This window comes from Piliocolobus tephrosceles, chromosome 3, assembly GCF_002776525.5.
Source record: "Piliocolobus tephrosceles isolate RC106 chromosome 3, ASM277652v3, whole genome shotgun sequence".
Taxonomy (NCBI): domain Eukaryota; kingdom Metazoa; phylum Chordata; class Mammalia; order Primates; family Cercopithecidae; genus Piliocolobus; species Piliocolobus tephrosceles.
Genome location: NC_045436.1, coordinates 117,178,762 through 117,198,137, shown reverse-complemented (window position 1 = coordinate 117,198,137; position 19,376 = coordinate 117,178,762). Strand labels below are relative to the sequence as shown.

The window sequence follows — 19,376 nt, the reverse complement described above, 5'->3', positions numbered from 1 at the left end:
TCATTGTCTCCTCCATATAATAAAAGTTTTGCAAAATAGATTTTAAAGTCAAGTAGCATTATTATTTTCAAATATATCCATCACACTGGTCTTAAAACAAAAAAGCAACTGTTTGTCATGTCAATATATGTCCTTTAAAAGGTTTAAAATAACACTGATAATTCATAATTAAGATACTTCTGTAAAGCACAAACCACAAATATTTTCAAATTTTAACATAAGCTAGAGAACCAATAGTTTTAATATAAAGGTATTAAAAGAAGTCATATCAGGGATATATAACACACTGGAATAAACACCTGTAACATATACTCTATGCATTTTTTTAAAAGCAAGCCAAATTTCGTGATTTATAAAAGTAAACTTCTTTTGCTACCTCCACAATATATAAGAGCACATGACAATCACATTCTCTTACTTGATGAGAGAGTTATTTTCATAATATCTTAAAATTATATTTCATTATTAAGCTTTGTCAAGATGCCTACCTCTGTAGTGGAAGTCTTTGGACATGTCTATGGGAGCCTGTTCTACTGCTGATCTCTTGTAGACAACATGAATCCTTCCTTTTTCTTCCTCCATCTGTTTACCTCTTTCCAAGGGTTCAATGAAATACTCTTCATTATCACTTTTTATCATTCCAGCCTAGAGAAAGCACAAAATGTGTTAATTTAAAAAAGAAATATCTATCATCTTCAGCTCACAAGCACATCTTTTTAAATGTCAAGAATATGACTTGTGAAAACTAACGCTTTTTCTTTCCACATTTGGCTATAAATTTAAAATAGTTATTAACTATCAGTAATTCATATAAGGTAGAAATTCACATATGACAGAAATGAAAAAATTCATATTAAGGTACTATAGAATACAAAATTTACATAGGATGAGAATAGGGAAATCATACAACATATACATTTTATCAAACTGCAAAATAAGTGCATTTATATATTCTACTTGGTATTTTATATCTAGTAAGAATCATACGGGATACATAAATTCAAAAAATCTCTAATTTCCCATAATAACCCATTGTGGGGCAGTTTTCCACACATTACATACTTTTTCACTTATTTACATCTTCCTCCCAAACAAGGTGGCATGAGAGAAATGAGTTCCATGCTACATTCAGTATGTAAAGTTACTTCTTTAAAATAGTCTCAGTAAGCTTCTGTGGAAATTCCACATTTCTAAAGCTTATGAATTTGAAGAACTGACTCATATTTGTCCTAGCTTAATCTAACTTTATGATTAAAATTATATCTTTAATATATATTTTTATATATGTATACATATATATATATAATATACCCCTCAAACTGCAGCCTTTCACACTGAAAAGCCTATTCTTATTTCAGTTCCTTCCATCTCTCTATTGTTTTCTGATTCTGTTTCATCTTTTAATTATTCAGAAAACACCAGGCCTATAGTCAGTACTACAGCTGAAGAAAAATGATGGTTTTTTCTAAAATGTGATATTTCTTAAACATCAAGTCCACATTACAGTCAAGTAGTTGTGGCTCATGTTTCTACTTTAAACATCATACAATAATATGAAATATTAATTTACATATAAGCACATTTATTTAAAAACAAAATTGGAACAAATAATGTGTTAGTGTGGAGATTGTACTTATTTTGAAAACACATATCAGATTTAGAGATGCCATATTTTTTCTCAGACCTTTAACTTATTCTGTATTTTCACACACGAGGTCACTGGCTCTCAGGCAACACGGACAAGGGAGGAGTTTCTTACTCCTTCGAGCTATGTTGATGTCTTTGCCATTATGCTGTCAAGCAACATAGAAATGAAAGGGAGGTGTCCTTTACCAAAGAGCGTATGTTTGCAGCAGAGATATATATATATTCAGCAAAGATGCCTATGACTATAGCTTTTCTGTTAAATTCAAATCTGTCCTTTTCCTTTCTATTCTGACTTCTACAACTGGGTATGGTATTTCCCTTCTTCCCCTTTGTAAGCCTCACAGGGATCTTAAAAGCTTATGCCATCTCCATATGCCACTTCTACACTCGCCTTTATGATGTGCACTACAAACAGCCCTGGAACCTATGGGGCCATGTCTCACTAGAAAACATTACTACAACTCTTCTACTATTCTTGGCCCATACCCTCTGGAACAAATCTCTAGCTTTCACTTAAAAGAACATTGAGCTAGTGGGTACTTAATAGTAAAGCTCATCTTCCAGATACTCCAAAAATTGGAGTTTCTTTCTTTACCTGACTAATTACTTTATACTTAGTCATGTACTATGAAATACACAGTATTTTTCAAAAGTTACATAGTTAATTATTCCCTATTCAGAGTTGTTCCTATTGGTTAATAGATTCACCTCTTCTACAAATATAATTTCCAACATCTTCCTCATGCTTTCCAATTTTAATTTTAATCTCTTCTATATTATGGTCATATTATTTTATCTCCTATTACCAGTAATTCCAACACTCACTGCTATTGGCCTTCTCAGGCATTAATGAATTAATGTCCATAAACTATATCCAAACTAAGCACGAACACAGTAAACACATAAAAAGTTATTAAAATGTATAAGGCTAAAATGTTGTCTCATCCCTAACATCATCTGTTGGTAGCAAAAAGCGTGAACTGGCTTTATCCTGGAATGATAGGTCTGTTTTTATATACGGAAGTTTATAAGGTGAAGTGCATCAGCATGGGAGTTTCAGTATTCATCTTTATTACAGTCTTTTCTTTGCTCCAAATCTGCTGTCACTGCATTCTGTAACATCTACATTATCCTCCCATCCTCCCAAATCCACTAACATTTCCTTAGTTATAAACATCATCACTGTTTATTTGGATTACAAAAACTCCCTATCTTAAGATTTTCCAAAGATCATAATGATTCTCCCAGATGAGTGCCTGGCTCAGGGAAGAAACAGTGCCACTGAAGCGGTCAGCGACTCTGAGCAATGGACAATGGCTATTGCAGTCACTTGAAAGTGACAGGGAGGGCAGTGAGGATTAGCCTGTGTGCCTGTTGAAAACACTTCTCCATATCTGCTATGGCAAACATTCAAATTCCAGGCCACGTGATGTTATTTTACCCCACTAAGCCACAGGTAAAACAAAATCCAACGCAATTAAATATCTCATTTAGAAAGCAAAGAAAATTTAAGTCAAACTGAGTCAGTATTAGTGACAAGGCAAGCGTTGGATCAAGTGACGTCCAATGACTCCATGGACTCAAAATCTGAGAGTTGGCCCTTTTATTTATTAATTTAAGTAAAAGTTTAATGAAAGAAAGTACTTTATATAAAGCACTGTACTAAATATAGTAATAAATGAGAAATCCTGAAAGACAGCTCATATGTCCTCATTTGATTCAATCCAGTCGAATAAATAAAATACATGCCTACTGAAATTCAGTGAGTATGCTATGGAAAGTCCAGAAAGTAATTGACAGGACAGTTGATAGTAAAATCAAGTAAAATTTTTTTCCTCCATAATCTCACCAGACACTGAAAACAGTTAGTAGGAACTGCTGATTTTTCACTCGAAATTATCCAGTATCTATTTCAACTGAAATGTACCTAGTCCACATCACAATAAACCTTCGCTTTGGCCACTGTTACTGTTCACATGATCTACATATTCACCTAGTGTGGCAGCCAAAATTGCCCTTTAACATTATCATATTAAATTTGGAGAAATTTGAATTTGGTAGCAAATGGAGCAAGCATGTAAGGGCTCAAAACATCAGGTGCTTCTTTCTCACTCACATAAAGCTCAGGATGGTTTTGGATTGGCCAGGAAGGGTTTCTACTCCACACAGCCATCCAGGAGTCCAGGCTGACAGTGGCTCTATCATCTTAATATAATCTTCCAGTATGCCTAGTCAAAACGGGAAGCAGTCTGAGGAAGCCTACGTGGGAAATTTTTATGAGCTAGCCCTACTCGTGCTATTCACCATTTCTACTTACTGCCATAGATAGGATACAGTTGCATGGCTCACAGCCAACTGCAAAGAGGGCCAGGAAATGTAAGCTGGCTGTATGCCCAGGGAGAAGAGACAAATGGATTTTGATGAACAGATGGAAGTCTCAACCTCCAAAAAGATCATGCCACTCCTTTGCTTAAAACACTTTAATTGCTTCCCATTGCACTTAAAACTGCACTCATTACTTTGGCCTTTAAGGCCCACATCATCTGTGCTGCCCACCGTCCTCAAGTTTGCCATTCTCAGTGTCCTCACGAGGCCCCAACCTCAGGGGATTTTGTTCAACTTTCTTTTTCTGTTTCTATTCCTAAGGTCCTTATAACCTCAGGTCTTTGCACTGCCATTCATTCTGCTTAAAGAGCCTTGGTTCCACCACATCACACTTCCCTAAGCTGGCTGGTTTTTATTCTCCAGGTTTCAAGTTAAATGTTATCTCCTTAAAATGATTTCCTCACTCCCTCACCTCACAAAAATGAGGTGCCCCAATCTAAATTAGATCCTCTCTTAGCCAATTATTCTAACTGAAAGTAATGTGTTCTTTTCTCTCCCGGTCCTTAACACAAATTTCAAGGGTGTATTTAGCTGAATGTGAAATCTATGGTTCTCTCTCTCCCCTGTGGAACTGTTAGCTACTAAGGCACATATATCTAGCTTAACCCACCTTTGAGTCTTAAGCTCCATCACAATTGCTGGCACAAAATATGTATTTAATAAAGTTCTGATGAAAAATTACATGAATGAATGAATGATACAAATGAGGGAATGAAGAACTTTTAGACTTTTGGTGATTTTCCAAAGACTGGAGTATTGCTATAGTGGGGATAGAAGAGAAGGAATGAGAAGTGAGGCCATTCAGGGGGGAGCAACGGTTCTAAAGCAAGCTTGTCCAACCTGTGTCCTGTGGGCCACAGGCAGCCCAACACAAGTTCGTAAACCTTCTTAAAACGTTATGAGATTTTTTTGTGATTACTTTTAAGCTCATCAGCTGTCGTTAGTGTGAGTATATTCTATGTGTGGCCCCAGACAATTCTTCTTCTTCCATTGTGGCCCACGGAAGCTAAAATACTGGATACCCCTGTAAGTACAAAAGTTCCTGGTACATATGTGGATAGCAAGCAAGTCCATTCAGGGAACAGTTCATGCAGGGTGGCTCCAAAACAATGTCATGGAAGACTATTAGTACTACCTTGGGTCAGAATTTTAACATGTAGAAACAGAGAACCAAAAAATAAATAAATAAAAAAGAATGTTGATCAGATGGACGAGAACCAAATACTATTTTCATATTTCTCTGATGATTAAGTGCCAGATAGAAGCAAGCAAGAAGCTAAAATATCAGTCCAGATACAAAAAGTGGCAATGGGAAGAGAAAAGGTCAAGGGAGTGGAGAAGGAATTAATTTAAAAGTGATTTCAGGAAAAAAAAAAAAAGTGGTACTTTTTAAAATGTAAGCTCCTCTACTCAAAACCTTTCAAGGTCTCCCCTTCTCACTCAGATTAGTAACCAAAGTTCCTACAGAGTCTACCTAGGCCCTCCCTGATCTCAGCATCACTGCCTTCAAGACTCCATCACCTCTCTGGCTTCATCTGCTCACTCTCTTCCTTGTTGGCTTTACTCCAGCCATGATGGGCTCCTTGCTGATTCTTGAATACTTAGGGGGTGTTTCCCCTTTAAGACCTTTACACTGGCACTATCCTCTACTTGGAATCCTCTTCCCCTAGGACTCTGCATGGCTAACATTTTCACCTCCTTTAAGTCCTTGCTTAGGTGTCGCTTCTCAAAGAGCATACACGGACTACCCATCTGCTTCTCTACCCAGCACCCCCAGCCTCTTTCCCTAAGCTGTTTCCACTGCACTTAATTGCCCTCCAACAGACTGGATCACTTAACTGCCTATCATGTTCATTGTTTATTGTTAGTAACCCACCACTGCCTTGCTGGTCAGGAATCACTTCTTGGTCTGCTTTGTTCAACTATGTATCTCAAGTGCCTAAAGCAATATCTGGCATAAACTAGACACTCGATAAATACCTGATACGTGAAAAAACAACAACAAAGAAGGAAGGCACAATCTAAGATTACACCTTAGTTTTGAAGTTGGATGACTATGAAATTAATGTTTTCATTCACAGAAACAGGAAAGCCAAAATGGCAAGTTGACTGGAAAACAGGAGAAAAAGTTAATGCGTTTTGTTTTAACCATTCTCTTGAAAGAGTGATGGAAATTCCCAGCATTCAGTAGAGAAATACAGAATTGTAATTCAGAAAAAAAAAAAAATTTGTCACAGCCACAATGGATTTGGAATACATCTTCTCAGAGGCAATAGCTAAAGCTGTTAACAGAAATGAAGAAGAAAAGTACATAAAGAGATTTGAGGGAGGGTCAATAGAGAATCCTGGGAAATGACCATATAACCTTAGGAAACTGTCGTATAGGAAATTCCTAAAATCTAAGCCCTAGACCATGGCCTATAAGGCTCTCCATGTCCTAGCGTTGTCTATTTTTCTGGCTTCTAACACTTTACGCCTTGCTCTTTCTGCTCTAACCACATGGTCCTAGTCCCACTAGCATTACCCCACTTACATCAGTTAGCATCGCTTTCACTCTCTATCCCGACTTTTTCCCTTCCAGCATGACTAGGTGATTTGTCTGGCCCCATTCAGTATCTAAGCTTCACATGGGCATGGGCTTTGCCATATTCACTGCTATGTCATATCCCAGGTCTAGCACAGTGCCTGGCTCAAAGTAGGTGCCTAACACTTGAGGGAGCATGGGAGAAGAAATCAATGTAAGTTATGGAAAAGTGAAGATAAAACACCTTAGATTTAGAAGGAAACTGAAAAGGAATGATGAGAGATAGGAGGAAAACCAAGAAGAGTGTCATGGGCACCTAGTAGGATAGAGTTTTGTCAAAGTAAAAGTATCTGCAGTGAAGAAGACACAGAGAATGAAGTCTGTGAGAAGGAAACTAGGCATGCAAAAGCATTTAATTACATTAGTGGGGGCTGATGAAATATTACAAGGAATTACAGAAAAAGTCAGTGTCAAAACCACATATTTTTCAGATCCCAGAATATTCACAGCCATTAGAGGTAGATTCTTCTGCACTTCTTCCTGTCACACCATATTAATATTTCTCTGTGTAGCTACCAAAATTGGAGTGACTATTTTTAAAGTACCTGAGGTTTTAGACAAGTCTTTCCTATACACACTTAAGAAAGGAAAAAATCATCAGTAGTAATAACTAAACAGTCAAAGTTCTTTTATCCACTAGAATGCCCATTTAGGTAGTCATGCACTGTCATACGTAACCTCAATAAAAAATTCACATTCCTGCTCTCAAGTCTGCAACATTTTCACAGGATACATTTAGCACATATGACAATGAAGTGACTTAAGGAATAAGTGTGCACAAAATTCTAAGTACTACTATTATTTATAATGAAACCAGAAATTTATGACTTAGAAATTATTAGAAGTGTCACACATACAATTAAATATTCTCCTGAGGGATTCCATTTAAAAAGATGCAATCATTTTTAATTTATCCTTAATGTCAATTAATTGACATACAATATCAAGATAATGTTCTATAAATTTCCCTATATAACATAAAGTCCTTCATATAAAGTACTGCATTGATATATGCAGAGATTCTAATCTCTGCAATGATACGTGAAATATTTATTGTTTCCCAAACTATTTCCCAAAATTTAACACTAATTTTAAAAAAATATTTATGTTAAGTATAGCATTAAATACATTATGTTAAACATATTTTATTTTGCTTTAATTCTTCATATAGGCTCTCTGACAGCATTTCAGAGGGGATATTTATAAAATGATGTGTGCTAAAAAGCCAGCTGCAAAATTCCCCTCATCTGGTCAACTCTTCCAGCTACATCACTCAAATCAAACACTGCCAAGAATTCAGAATTAAGTCAGATAGCCTCAGATGATGAAAACAGCGATCACAAAGGCCACACTCCTTACTCACTAGGAGGGGTCCTCACAGCCATATTTGAAGCCCAATTCTAATAAACTAGGTTAGATGGTTTTCTAACTCTCATCAGAGCATAAATGGCAAATGAGAACAAGGGGTGTGGGGTATAGAGAGTTTCAGATGAGATAATGTCTATGAATGCCCTTTATAAAGTCCTACAAGAAATGTAAAACACTGGTTTTTATATGTCTATAATAATAAAAATCAGACATCAAGAGAAGACTAAATTGTGTTTAAGACAAAAATCAGTCTAAGTGACATTTTTTAAAAAGTTCCATCAAAAATTACAATATTTTCTTCAAATTCTGTGTCAAATATTCTAAAACACTTATGCCATGGACACATTCCATTTCTAATTGCAACAACTAAACATTTTATTGCAGTTCTTCTCAAATCTGCTAAGGAAAGAGAATAGAGATGGGTGGCTTTTTTTGGTGCCTCATGAAATAGGTACCAATCATTTAATATAGAATTGCAGCTGAAACTAAATATTTACCATTTTGTGCTAAATCTGTTACAATCTTACACTAGTTCATAGCACAGAAAGGCATAGTAAGTTTTAAATGTCTGGAAAAGATGCTAAGAAAAATGTATATCAATACTGTGTGTGTAAGAGAGAGAATATATGTAAATATAATAGTCAAGTAAGACTATCATTATACTCTAGTGGTATAACAACATTATTTTAGTTTGCTAAGGTTCTCTAAAACACATTCTGAGAATCACCGTTCCACTGTTATTTCCTCAAACATCTGTTCCATCAATGTTCCAAGCAAACACATTGTGTAATTCCATTTACAATTAGAATGGACAGATTTTACTATATGCAGATGATTTCTAAATATTTCCTGAATTTCAGGCAGCATTTCAATGGCCTCTCCAGAATTTCTGCAAAGGAAGGATTGAGGAAGGTAAAGTGGTTGAGGAGGGCTGGAAAAGTAGAATGACTAGTACTGATTTGAAGCTGTATTCGCAAACCAAAAGTACTATCACTCTACTTAAATAAAAGAAACTCAACTATTGAGATGTATTCAGACAGAGTACATAAAGAATAAGAGTAGCTGGAATAGCCCCCAAGTCATGCCTTCGATTTCTATAAAGCCTTCCCTTATTCCAAAGCCAGAGGGAATTTTTATGTCTTTTGAACTCCCAGAATTTTATGTATATTTCCATGGCATTTATCATTTTGTCAACTTTGTATTACAATTATTTATATTAACTGTGCTAGTGCCTGGAAATTAAGAGATGTTAAATAAGATGTTAACTGTATCCAAATATAAACCTCATTAAATGCCAAATTACATTTGAGTTTAGTTGGCATTTCATTCAACAATAACCCTTCCGGATGCTTTCTGTATCTTGAAAGCATCTCCTGCAAATGGCTAGAGTCCTACATTAAAGAAAAAAAAAATAATGCCATGTCAACCCACAATTTAATTAATTGTTAAAGCAAATGGATCTAACCTTAACCAGGGACATTAGATATTACCATTTCAGTTCCCTACAGAGCATAACCTTCAACCCTCTGCTTCCTGATTCTTATCAAAATACAGGTGACAAAAAATAAAATTTGAGAAATATTTCCTGAAGGCTAAAGGATTTTTTATACATCCATTCTAATCCCTCTAATTTTCCCTAATCTCCATTACCAACTCCTGCTTCCATTAAGCCAGGCCATAGTTATTTGGGATCCTAATAGAACTGATTTTATTTAACTATACTAAAATGTTAAAACACCTGCCCAGAATGAAGATGATTACACAAAAAGAGCCCTAGGAAGCTCATTACTATAATAGCAGTGCATTTGTTACTGAGGACCTTTCTCAATATCATACCCTGTTTGTTGCATGACAGTTCTGGGGGAACAAAATCACAGACTTTAGTAACAGGAACAGTTTTTCTTCTCCCAAGAAACTAGTTCATTTTTATTACAAACACTGAATATTATATAACCAATCAGGATCTGAAAGAAAACTCAGAGTCAAATCTGTATCCTACTTGTAGGACAGTCTTGTGCTATAAATCCTTGGATACTAACTTTTTATTGGAGGTTATTTTTTCTTTTTTTATGTTCTCTTCTTGCTGACTTATTTTATTGTCAATATTTTATTGTATGAATGTATAGGCTGCTACATATTCTTTGTAATATTGAAGAGGGTAGGTATTTGTTGAATGAAAATATCAGTCCTATATTTCAAGCTAAAGCTACAATAACATTATGGTTTAACTGATGTGAAACAAGAAAGCATATTCCTCTGGAAACTTGTGAATTATGGGATTAAATGCATTAGCAATGCTTAGCATTATCCAATATTTCAAAAATTATGAGTATTCTCAGAAAAAGTTGAGGATGTGTAAATTATTATTTGTATTATTCTTAGTAAAATGTGATAATTCATAAGCCTAAATCTTGCTTTTATTTCTTAATGATTCACACTGTACAATGGTCACACAAATATAAAATATATAAAACATATTTATTTTTAATATGGGCATTTGATTCTATGTTGCTGTGGATTCTATTTACATTAGTAAATGCATATACCCAAACTATAACCTCACTCATCTTGGCAGAAGGCACATCTGAACCAAAACAGCAGGCTTTCTGCTATTTATTTCTTTCCATTGATTTGTAAAATATAAAAACAGGTCAAATAATAATATAACAATAAAAAACTAAATTAGCTTGGGCGCAGTGCCTCATGCCTATAATCCCAATACAGTGAGAGGCCAAGGAGGGTGGATCACTTAAGCCAGGAGTTTGAGGCCATCCTAGGCAATATAGTGAGACCTTATATCTACAAAAATAAACAAATAAATTATCCAGGCATATAGGCATGTACCTGTGGTCCCAGCTACAGTGTTGAAAGGCTGAGGTGAGAGGACTTGCTTGAACTCTGGAGGTCAAGACTGCAGTGAGCCATGATTGTGCCACTGCACACCAGTCTGGGCAACACAGCAAGACCCCATCTCAAAAGAAAAGAAAAAATAAAAAACTGAATCAAAGCAGTCATCCACTCTACTTCTTTCTAGGGTGATTTTTCCTAAAAATTAAATTAGGTGGGTAGAAAAAAGGGATCGGCCCTATATTGTTTCTCTATTGCTGCCAAAACAAATTGCCACAAATGTAATGGGTAAAACAACACTAACTTATCTTTCAGTTATGTAGATCAGAAGGCTGACTGGTGTCAAGGTGTTAGCAGGGACAATTTCCAAAAGCTCTGAATACACTGGTACTATTCTCTATCAACCTAACTTCTCACACATGCCAGTTCTACTCTTTCTCAACACCCCTTAGAACTCATTGAATTCATTAATCATTCCCAGGCTACACCCCTCCCAATTCTAATGTAAATGAAGAGAGCCTAAGCTGAAAGTTTCAAGAACTTCCTACTTGAGGTGGCAAAGTGGGGTCCAAGAAATTCCACTACATTCCCCTTTTGAGTGTCAAACACTTCTTTCCAAGTCTCTGCTGGTAACAACCACAGCCAGCTGTGTCAATGACCTTTTTATTCAGTTGATTATGTTGCACACTCTCAGGTAAGCTCGGTTCCACGCAAAATGACATCATGAGGAATAGAGGTAAGGCAGAAGTATGCATTTATCAGGGCTCTCTGCTATAATAACTTGCCCAAGAGGAACAGAGAAAGAGATGAGTAAAGAAAACCAATCTGCAACTCAGAGCTGGAAAACAGTAGAAGGAAAAAAAAAAAAAAAAAACAGAGACAAAAAAAAAGAAGAAAAGAAGAAGAGAAGAAAGGTTAGTTCAATCAATCTCTATGTTCCAAATTCAGAGGGATGGCAAAATGGAAGAGAGAAAGAGCACAAGTGTGAGGCAAAGAGACAGGACATGAACTTCTGAGGAGTTCTTCTGCCTTTTACTGCACAGTAAATATCCACTCCAGCCCTTCTCCATCTCCTAGTATGTTACGTGCCTATTGTAGATGTGCTGCAACACACACAATGTATCTGTTGCTAAAATTCCATAAAGAAAGGTAAAATATTGAAAAATGTTAACTGAAAAATATTGAAAATGTACAGAAAATAGAGTTGATGTTTTTTCCTTTTGTGAAAGAAAACGAATTTAAAAAAATGAGATTATGCAACAGTTTAAGGACTTTTTGTCATTTAAAAGTCAGTTTATTAACTGAACACCTAAAAAACCAATATGGGTACTGTGGCTTACCCATCGCTATTGTACTTGTGCAATTACATGGGGAATGGATGGGGACACAAGAAGTGAGGAAGAGAAAAAATGATCTGAAGGAAATTGAGTTTGAAGATGAGTTGAAGGAGAGGTTCCACCTACCCTAATTTTCTGAAAGTATTAATAATCTCTAGTAAAATGCTTTTCGTAAGTGTTTGACATTTATGAAATTCATGGCATATAAAATTTTATTCATTAAAAAAACTCTCAGCTACTTTTCATAAAGAGTATAAATCGTTGCTTACTGTATCTGTTTTAGTTTTTCATGTAGGGCTTTTCATGTTAAGATATTTTACCTAGCAGTTTTCCTTAGTTATGATGAGGTTTATAAGGACATACAAGGAAACCTCTAAGAAAAGACTTATATTGGATGACTAAAGCCATAATAGGATCAAAGACTGTAAACTTTAATTTTATTAACCTCATCAATTCAGTAAACCAAGAACTGCTGATTAAATGCTCATTTTTTTTACGCTTTCCATATTAACATACCTAATTGTGAAGCTAAAAGATAAGATGAATCTACCTTGTTTTAGCATAAAGGAGAAAGCCTGGCTTGGTTGACACAGGACTTGGTTTCGGGTGGCAGCTTTGCTATTAACTAGCGTTACTTGTGAAAAGTCATTTAAACTCTCTGGAGCTCAGTTTCATAATCTAAAAAATTAACAGGGTATGACTAGATAATCTCTCAGATGTCTTCCAATTAAAATTATTCTATTATTTAAATTATATTTTAATATTAGAGCTCCCAAGACATGAATTTGAAAAGCTGCTCCCTACCAATATCCCGAAACCCACTTATTCCCATAATAAATAACTTAAAAGATGTTTGTAAGACTCATATACTTAACTCCTTAAGAAAGTAGGTCACAAACTTTAGTGTGCCAAAGAATTTAGGTCCCAACCTCAGAGACTTTTCCATGTTCCAACTCCAGAGAGTCTGATTCAAAAGGACTGGGATGGTGATCAGAAATCTGCAGTTTTAACAAGCACTTCAGATGCTGCAAATAGTAGTTGCCTGGAAATCACAGTTTGAGAAAAACTGCCTTAAAATTAATGTGCCAATCAAAATGAATTTTTGGATGTTTATTCTTTTGCTCCAAAATGAATTTTAAGATGACTATTTAAAGGAAACATGAATAAATGGAACCTATGAATTCAACTATATGTAATAATTGAAATACATAATAGTCATCTGCTAAAGATATAGTAAGTCCTATACACATTTCACAGGTTTTTAAAATTTTATAGAATAACTCAAGGTGTCTTAACACATATTAAAAAAAATATTCTTTCATTCAGTAGAAAATAGATATCTACCAACAGTCAGTTGTTATAGGAGGGAAAAAGCTTTAGAAGATCCAACAATTAAAAAACAGTTTAAGGGAAATGTAAAATCCAAAAGAGCCTAATGCTTTATTCTTAGACATTACTCAAAAAAGCATTATTAAACATATCAAAGTGCATGCTCATCCTGAACCTTCCTGAGTCAAGGAGATTAGTGACTGATAATTATTAAAGCTAGGATTATGCATTATACTACATTTTGAGGATACTTATTAAAGATATAGTGATTGCCCCTAAAAAGATAAGTTAGATTCTAATCAACATTAATAGGGTTAAAATTAGTAGTGACAGGTATAATTTAAAGTACAGGAACTCTGCATGTAAACAGGAATTCAAACCAGGTCAGTTCAACTATTCCTTCGGCGCTTGCTATTTTCCTTCTGCAGTTAGGTGAATACAGAAAAGACCAATTCATGGTCAGCGTCTCCTGGGCAGTGTTTTTCAAACTTCAAAGTGTAAATAAATCACCTGGAGACCTTGTCAGAAACAGATTCTGATTCAGTAGGCTAAGATTCAGTACTCCTAATAAATGCCCAGGTAACACTGATATTTCTGGTCCCCGAACAACAGTTTGAGTAGTAAGGCCTCAGGGCATTTCAATCTTACTGTGTTGAAAAAAGAAAATTCCATGAACCAAATTAGGTCACTGTGGTAGACTGTATTTTCCAAAGATGGCCATATTACAATTGTTCTTATCCCACATGCTTTTCCAAGTGTGACCTTGGCACTCCCTCATCAGGAGATACAGTTTAATTTCCCTGCCCTTGAATCTAGGCCAGCTTTCATGACTCACTTGTCACCAAAAGAATGTGGTAGAAGTGTCACTGCAGGACTTCTGAGCCCAGAGGACAAGTCTTGCAGCTTCTGCTGTGGTTTCATGGAACACTCTCCCCAGTTGCTTCCTCTGAGAGCCCAGCACCCAAACTGGGATATTGGGGAAACCCGCACCTGATAATTCTACATGGGTTCTTTTCTATTTCCCTGAGTGTTGGCCGGTCTGAGAAATAAAGGGAAAAAATACAAAGGAGAGAAATTTTAAAGCTAGGTGTCCAGGGGAGACATCACATGTCGGCAGGTTCCGTGATGCCCCCCAAGCCACGAAACCAGCAAGTTTTTATTAGTTATTTTCAAAAGGGGAGGGAGTGTACAAATAGGGTGTGGGTCACAGAGATCACATGCTTCACAAGGTAATAAAATATTACAAGGCAAATGGGGGCAGGGCGAGGTCACAGGACTGGGCAAAATTAAAATTGCTAATGAAGTTTCAGGCACACATTGTCATTGATAAACATCTTAACAGGGTTCAAGAGCAGAGAACCGGTCTGACTAGAATTCCCCATGCTGGAATTTCCTAATCCTAGCAAGCCTGGAGGTGCTGCAGGAGACTAGGGCGTGTTTCATCCCTTTCTACATCTGCATAAAGCAGACACTCCTAGGGCAGCCATGTTAGAGGCCCTGCCCTGGGAATGCATTCTTTTCCCAGGGCTGTTAATTATTAATATTCCTTACTGTGGAAAGAATTCAGCGATATTTCACCCGTTTTCGGTAATAAGAGAAATATGGCTCTGTCCTGCCTGGCCCACAGGCAGCCAGACTTTAAGGTTATCTCCCTTGTTCCCTGAAAATCGCTGTTATCTTGTTCTTAAGGTGCTCAGATTTCATATTGTTCAAACACACATGCTCTACAAACAATTTGTGCAGTTAACGTAATCATCACAGGGTCCTGAAGTGACATACATCCTCAGCTTACGAAGATGACAGGATTAAGAAATAAGTAAAGACAGGCATAGGAAATCACAAGAGTATTGATTGGGGAAGTGATAAATGTCCAGGAAATCTTCACAATTTATATTCAGAGACTGCAGTAAAGACAGGCCTAAGAAATTATAAAAGTATTAATTTGGGGAACTAATAAATGTCCATGAAATCTCCACAATTTATGCTCTTTTGCCATGGCTTCAGCCAGTCCCTCCATTCAGAGTCCAACCCAAACCATATGGAGAGGCTGTGTGTTGGTGCTCTGGTGACAGTCAAAGCCTTAGAATCAACTCAGCCCAGGCACCAGAAGACATGTGAATGAAGAAGCCTCCAGAGAGCCCCCAACACTCAGCCATTCAAATCACTCCCAGTGAGTTGAGCACTCCCAGATGAGGAACTCAGACTTTCTGAAGCAAAGATAAATCATCCACACTCGCCCTCTTGGAATGCCTAACATACAAAATCCATGAACACAGTAAAATAACTGTTGTTTTATGGCCTAAGTTTGAGGTGATCTGTTATACAACAATGGAAAACTGCAAGAATAGAATTAGAGTTAATGTAGAGAAAGGATATCTAGTAAATAAAGGAAAAAAAAAAAAAAACTTAACCAAACATGTTATTTTTAATAGTTTAAACAAAACTGTGTGGCTAAGAAAGGGAAAGTCTGGTGATAGAGACAAAGCATCCAAAATCATTAAAAAAAAAACTCAAGGAAAAAGTCTGGCTGGAATAGAAGATGAGTTCTAAGATGAAGCAAGAGATTATAATAGAAATTAAATGGGGAGAATTATAAAGAAACTTTAAAGGGATCAGTAACAGATAGTAACCAAGTAGATGAAAATTTGAGAATGGAACATGAACTATTAAGATTTTAAGATGGTTTTCTGTTCCATCATTGATACTTCTTTCATTAGACTTATTAGAACAACCGTGGAGTAAAACAGAAATCAAACAACGGAAAACAAAGAAAAAGTTCTAAGGAAAGAAGCAGAAGCAATGCAAAAAGACACCCACAGAGCATAAATAGAAGTGGAAAGAAGGAAAAGAATTATGGCACAATGGCTAAAATGGATTGTAAAACCTGTTGATACTTCGGCTGAACAAATATTTTGAAACTGCTATGGGGCATTCGGTGTTCCAGGAACTGCAGATAATATGTGAGGAGCATGACAGAGTCACTGGCCCATTAAACCTAAAATACTACTGAGGACAATAAACCAGTAAACAGGTAAATAAAAGGACAGGCTAAGCACCATTAATCTTGAAATCCAAAATTTGAAATGCTCTAAAATCAAAACTTTTTGAGCAATGACACGATGCCACAAGCAAAAAGTTCTACACCTGCCCTTATGTGACAGGGTGTAGTCAAAATGCACTCAAAACTTTGTTTCATGCACAAAATTATTTTATACTATTGTACAAAATTACCTTCAGGCTATGTGTCTACGGTGTATACGAAAAATAAATAAACTTTGTGTTTAGTCTTGGGTCTCACCCCCGAGAAACTCATTGTGCACATGCAAATATTCCAAAATCCAAAGTACTTCTGGTCCGAAGTGTTTCAGGTAAGGAATACTCAACCTGTACTTTTACATAGTGATAAGTAGCATAAAGAAAATAAAGCACAGTAAAGGGATATAACTATTTGGGAAAGAGGAAATGTGAGGAGGAGATACATAAGATTTGTATATACTTAAAATAACCATGAAAGAGCCCACAAAAAAACAGTGATAGTAGCAATAGTGAAATAGCAGTAGTTGTAGTGTAGTAATTGTAGTAGTAGTTATAGTACTAAAAGCTTAAGGAAAGGTAGTAATGAGAGAAAAATCTAAGAATTGACAGGGATAAAAAAGGTTACCAATAAATGAAGAGAAAGCCCAAGACAGCTTCCTAACTATAATCCAGCAGATGTCCCAGTCAGAAAGCTGGGAGTCATTCTTGATCCTCTGTAGCAGAGTCTGCTGGCACTCACCAATACCTGTGTGTTCTTCTCTTCCTAGGTACATAGGAGAACTATAATTCCAGTCTCCTCTACAATTAAGTATGTCCAGATTCCAGCCAAGGAGTGTGGCTGGAAGTGATAAATGCCACTTCTCCTCTTGGCCCATAAATTCCTCCAACAGCATCCTCCATGTCACAAAATGGGAGAAGAGAGAAGGCAGGTGTTTGATTCTACTTTCCCTCCCGACCACACTGTGGAGCTCGGAGTACCGGTATCTGCTCCCCTCAGACTGCTCTTCCATGTACCTGGCTCTAATACCATTTCCCTGTTTTGCACCTTGAGGTCTAGGGACAATAACAGCATCCAGTTTTTCATGAGTTCTGGGTGCCTCGCCATTCCATGTTAGTTCCTTATCACTGCCCACACTTCTGTAAAGGTTCCCTTCATGAAACCCCTCTCAGTTAAACATTTTAAAGAATGTCACTGCTCCCTGTCAGAACCCTGATAGCTATGCCTTGCTTTCTTATTAAAATTTAAATAAAGATTATAATACTTAAGTATGAAAGAGAACTAATGAAAATGACAGAACTTTGGAACTGAAAATGATCTTGGGAATAACCTTGAGACTGTCTTCTTCATTGTATGCTGATGGTATCAAGGACCAATTATAAAACAGATGAGTAAGTTTTTTCCTTTTTACATTTTTTTTACATAATCAGTACACATACCTCATACCAAAAGAAAATGTGTATTACATGCCAAGCTTTTAATATTATTCAGAATACTTATTTATGATATTTATATTTTCAAGAAAAAAAGTAATGAGATCCAATTCTTAAAATTAACACTCAGAAACTAGTTCTACATTGGAGCAGCATCCACCCACGCTGGAAGGCAGAGAACATATATTTCTCAGTTCTCATTCTTTCAATGAAATCCTACTCTGTTTATAGGGCTGCCAAATGGCTGAACCAGCCCAAAACAGTTTACAGTATTGAAATATGCTGACTTTTTTCCTGATGATCTTCTTATGATGGAAAAAACAAGCTTTAACCAAAACTAACCCTGATCGTGAATGTCAGCTCCTGATCAAGAGCCACACCCTGCCTGCAAGTCACATTAATATGCTAAATAAAGCATCTCTCCAGCTAGAAGCTCAGTAGTCATGGCAAATGTCCATTATCAAGAGCCAAGGATAAAGACTTTGTCTAGTTTCCTTTGTTTTCATCTAAATTTGCTCTGTAGCACTCATCTGTATCTTGAGCTTCTTCTAATATTCTTGTTCTGAGATGCATTATCAAATATGTAATATTCTAAAGAAAGAAGAAGGTATATCTATCAAAAAAAGCTATACCTTGCTTCAAACTAAGACTTGAGCCTGGTATATTAAATATGACATTAAAGCATTCGTTGCTTTGAATAGCTACATTTGTTGATCTCTGTGTCAGGCAGAATTCAATGTGCTTCACACATTTTCTTTAATTCTCCTGAATCTTTTTTCCCACACCTTTGCTGTATGAACATGAAATTTCGCACAAACATGGTACTGTTCTATAAGAAGTGGTATTGTTCTATAACAAATACATTAAAATTATGTGCTATTACCAAAATATGTCTCTTAATGTCATAATCTTGGTAATAGTAAGCTTACATATAAATGATTTTCCAAGCACTTATATTTGTTATTCTAACAAAATCTCAAAAGAACAGCAGAGTGTGCTTTCTGTTACATATGCTAGCTGATCAATGATCTTGTTCTTTTTAAACTGTGGATGTATATCACAGGGATGTGAGTTGGAGGTAGAAAAGAAATGTTTTCAACAACAAAGTATGTATTTTACAGAACAGCTGCCCTCTCTTTCTTACAATCAAGTACATCAATGAACTAGACTACTGAGGTTGGTGAAATCTCATTACAACAGTAGCTGACCAATAGCTGGTCAGATATACTAACAATCAAATATAAATGGCAAGTCCCAGCCTTCAAGCCTGAGTACATTCTGTTCTTTAGATGGCCACATGAGAACAGAGTAAACAGATCAGTGCTGATCTGCACCCTGAGATTGATAGGCTGCAAACAAAATGGAGCTCCCCTCCCACAAGAGAACTTAGTTAGGCACCTAAGTTTTTAGGT

General features: G+C 36.1%; 1 protein-coding gene across 1 annotated transcript in view; it reads right to left on the bottom strand.

Moving 5' to 3' along the window:
• The window catches only part of ADAMTS3 (ADAM metallopeptidase with thrombospondin type 1 motif 3), a 279,272-nt gene that overhangs the window by 132,974 nt on the left and 126,922 nt on the right, over positions 1–19,376 (bottom strand). The window contains exon 4 of the mRNA XM_026446914.2: positions 489–645. Coding sequence (XP_026302699.1) covers positions 489–645 — 157 coding nt within the window. The remainder of the gene's footprint in view (positions 1–488; positions 646–19,376) is intronic.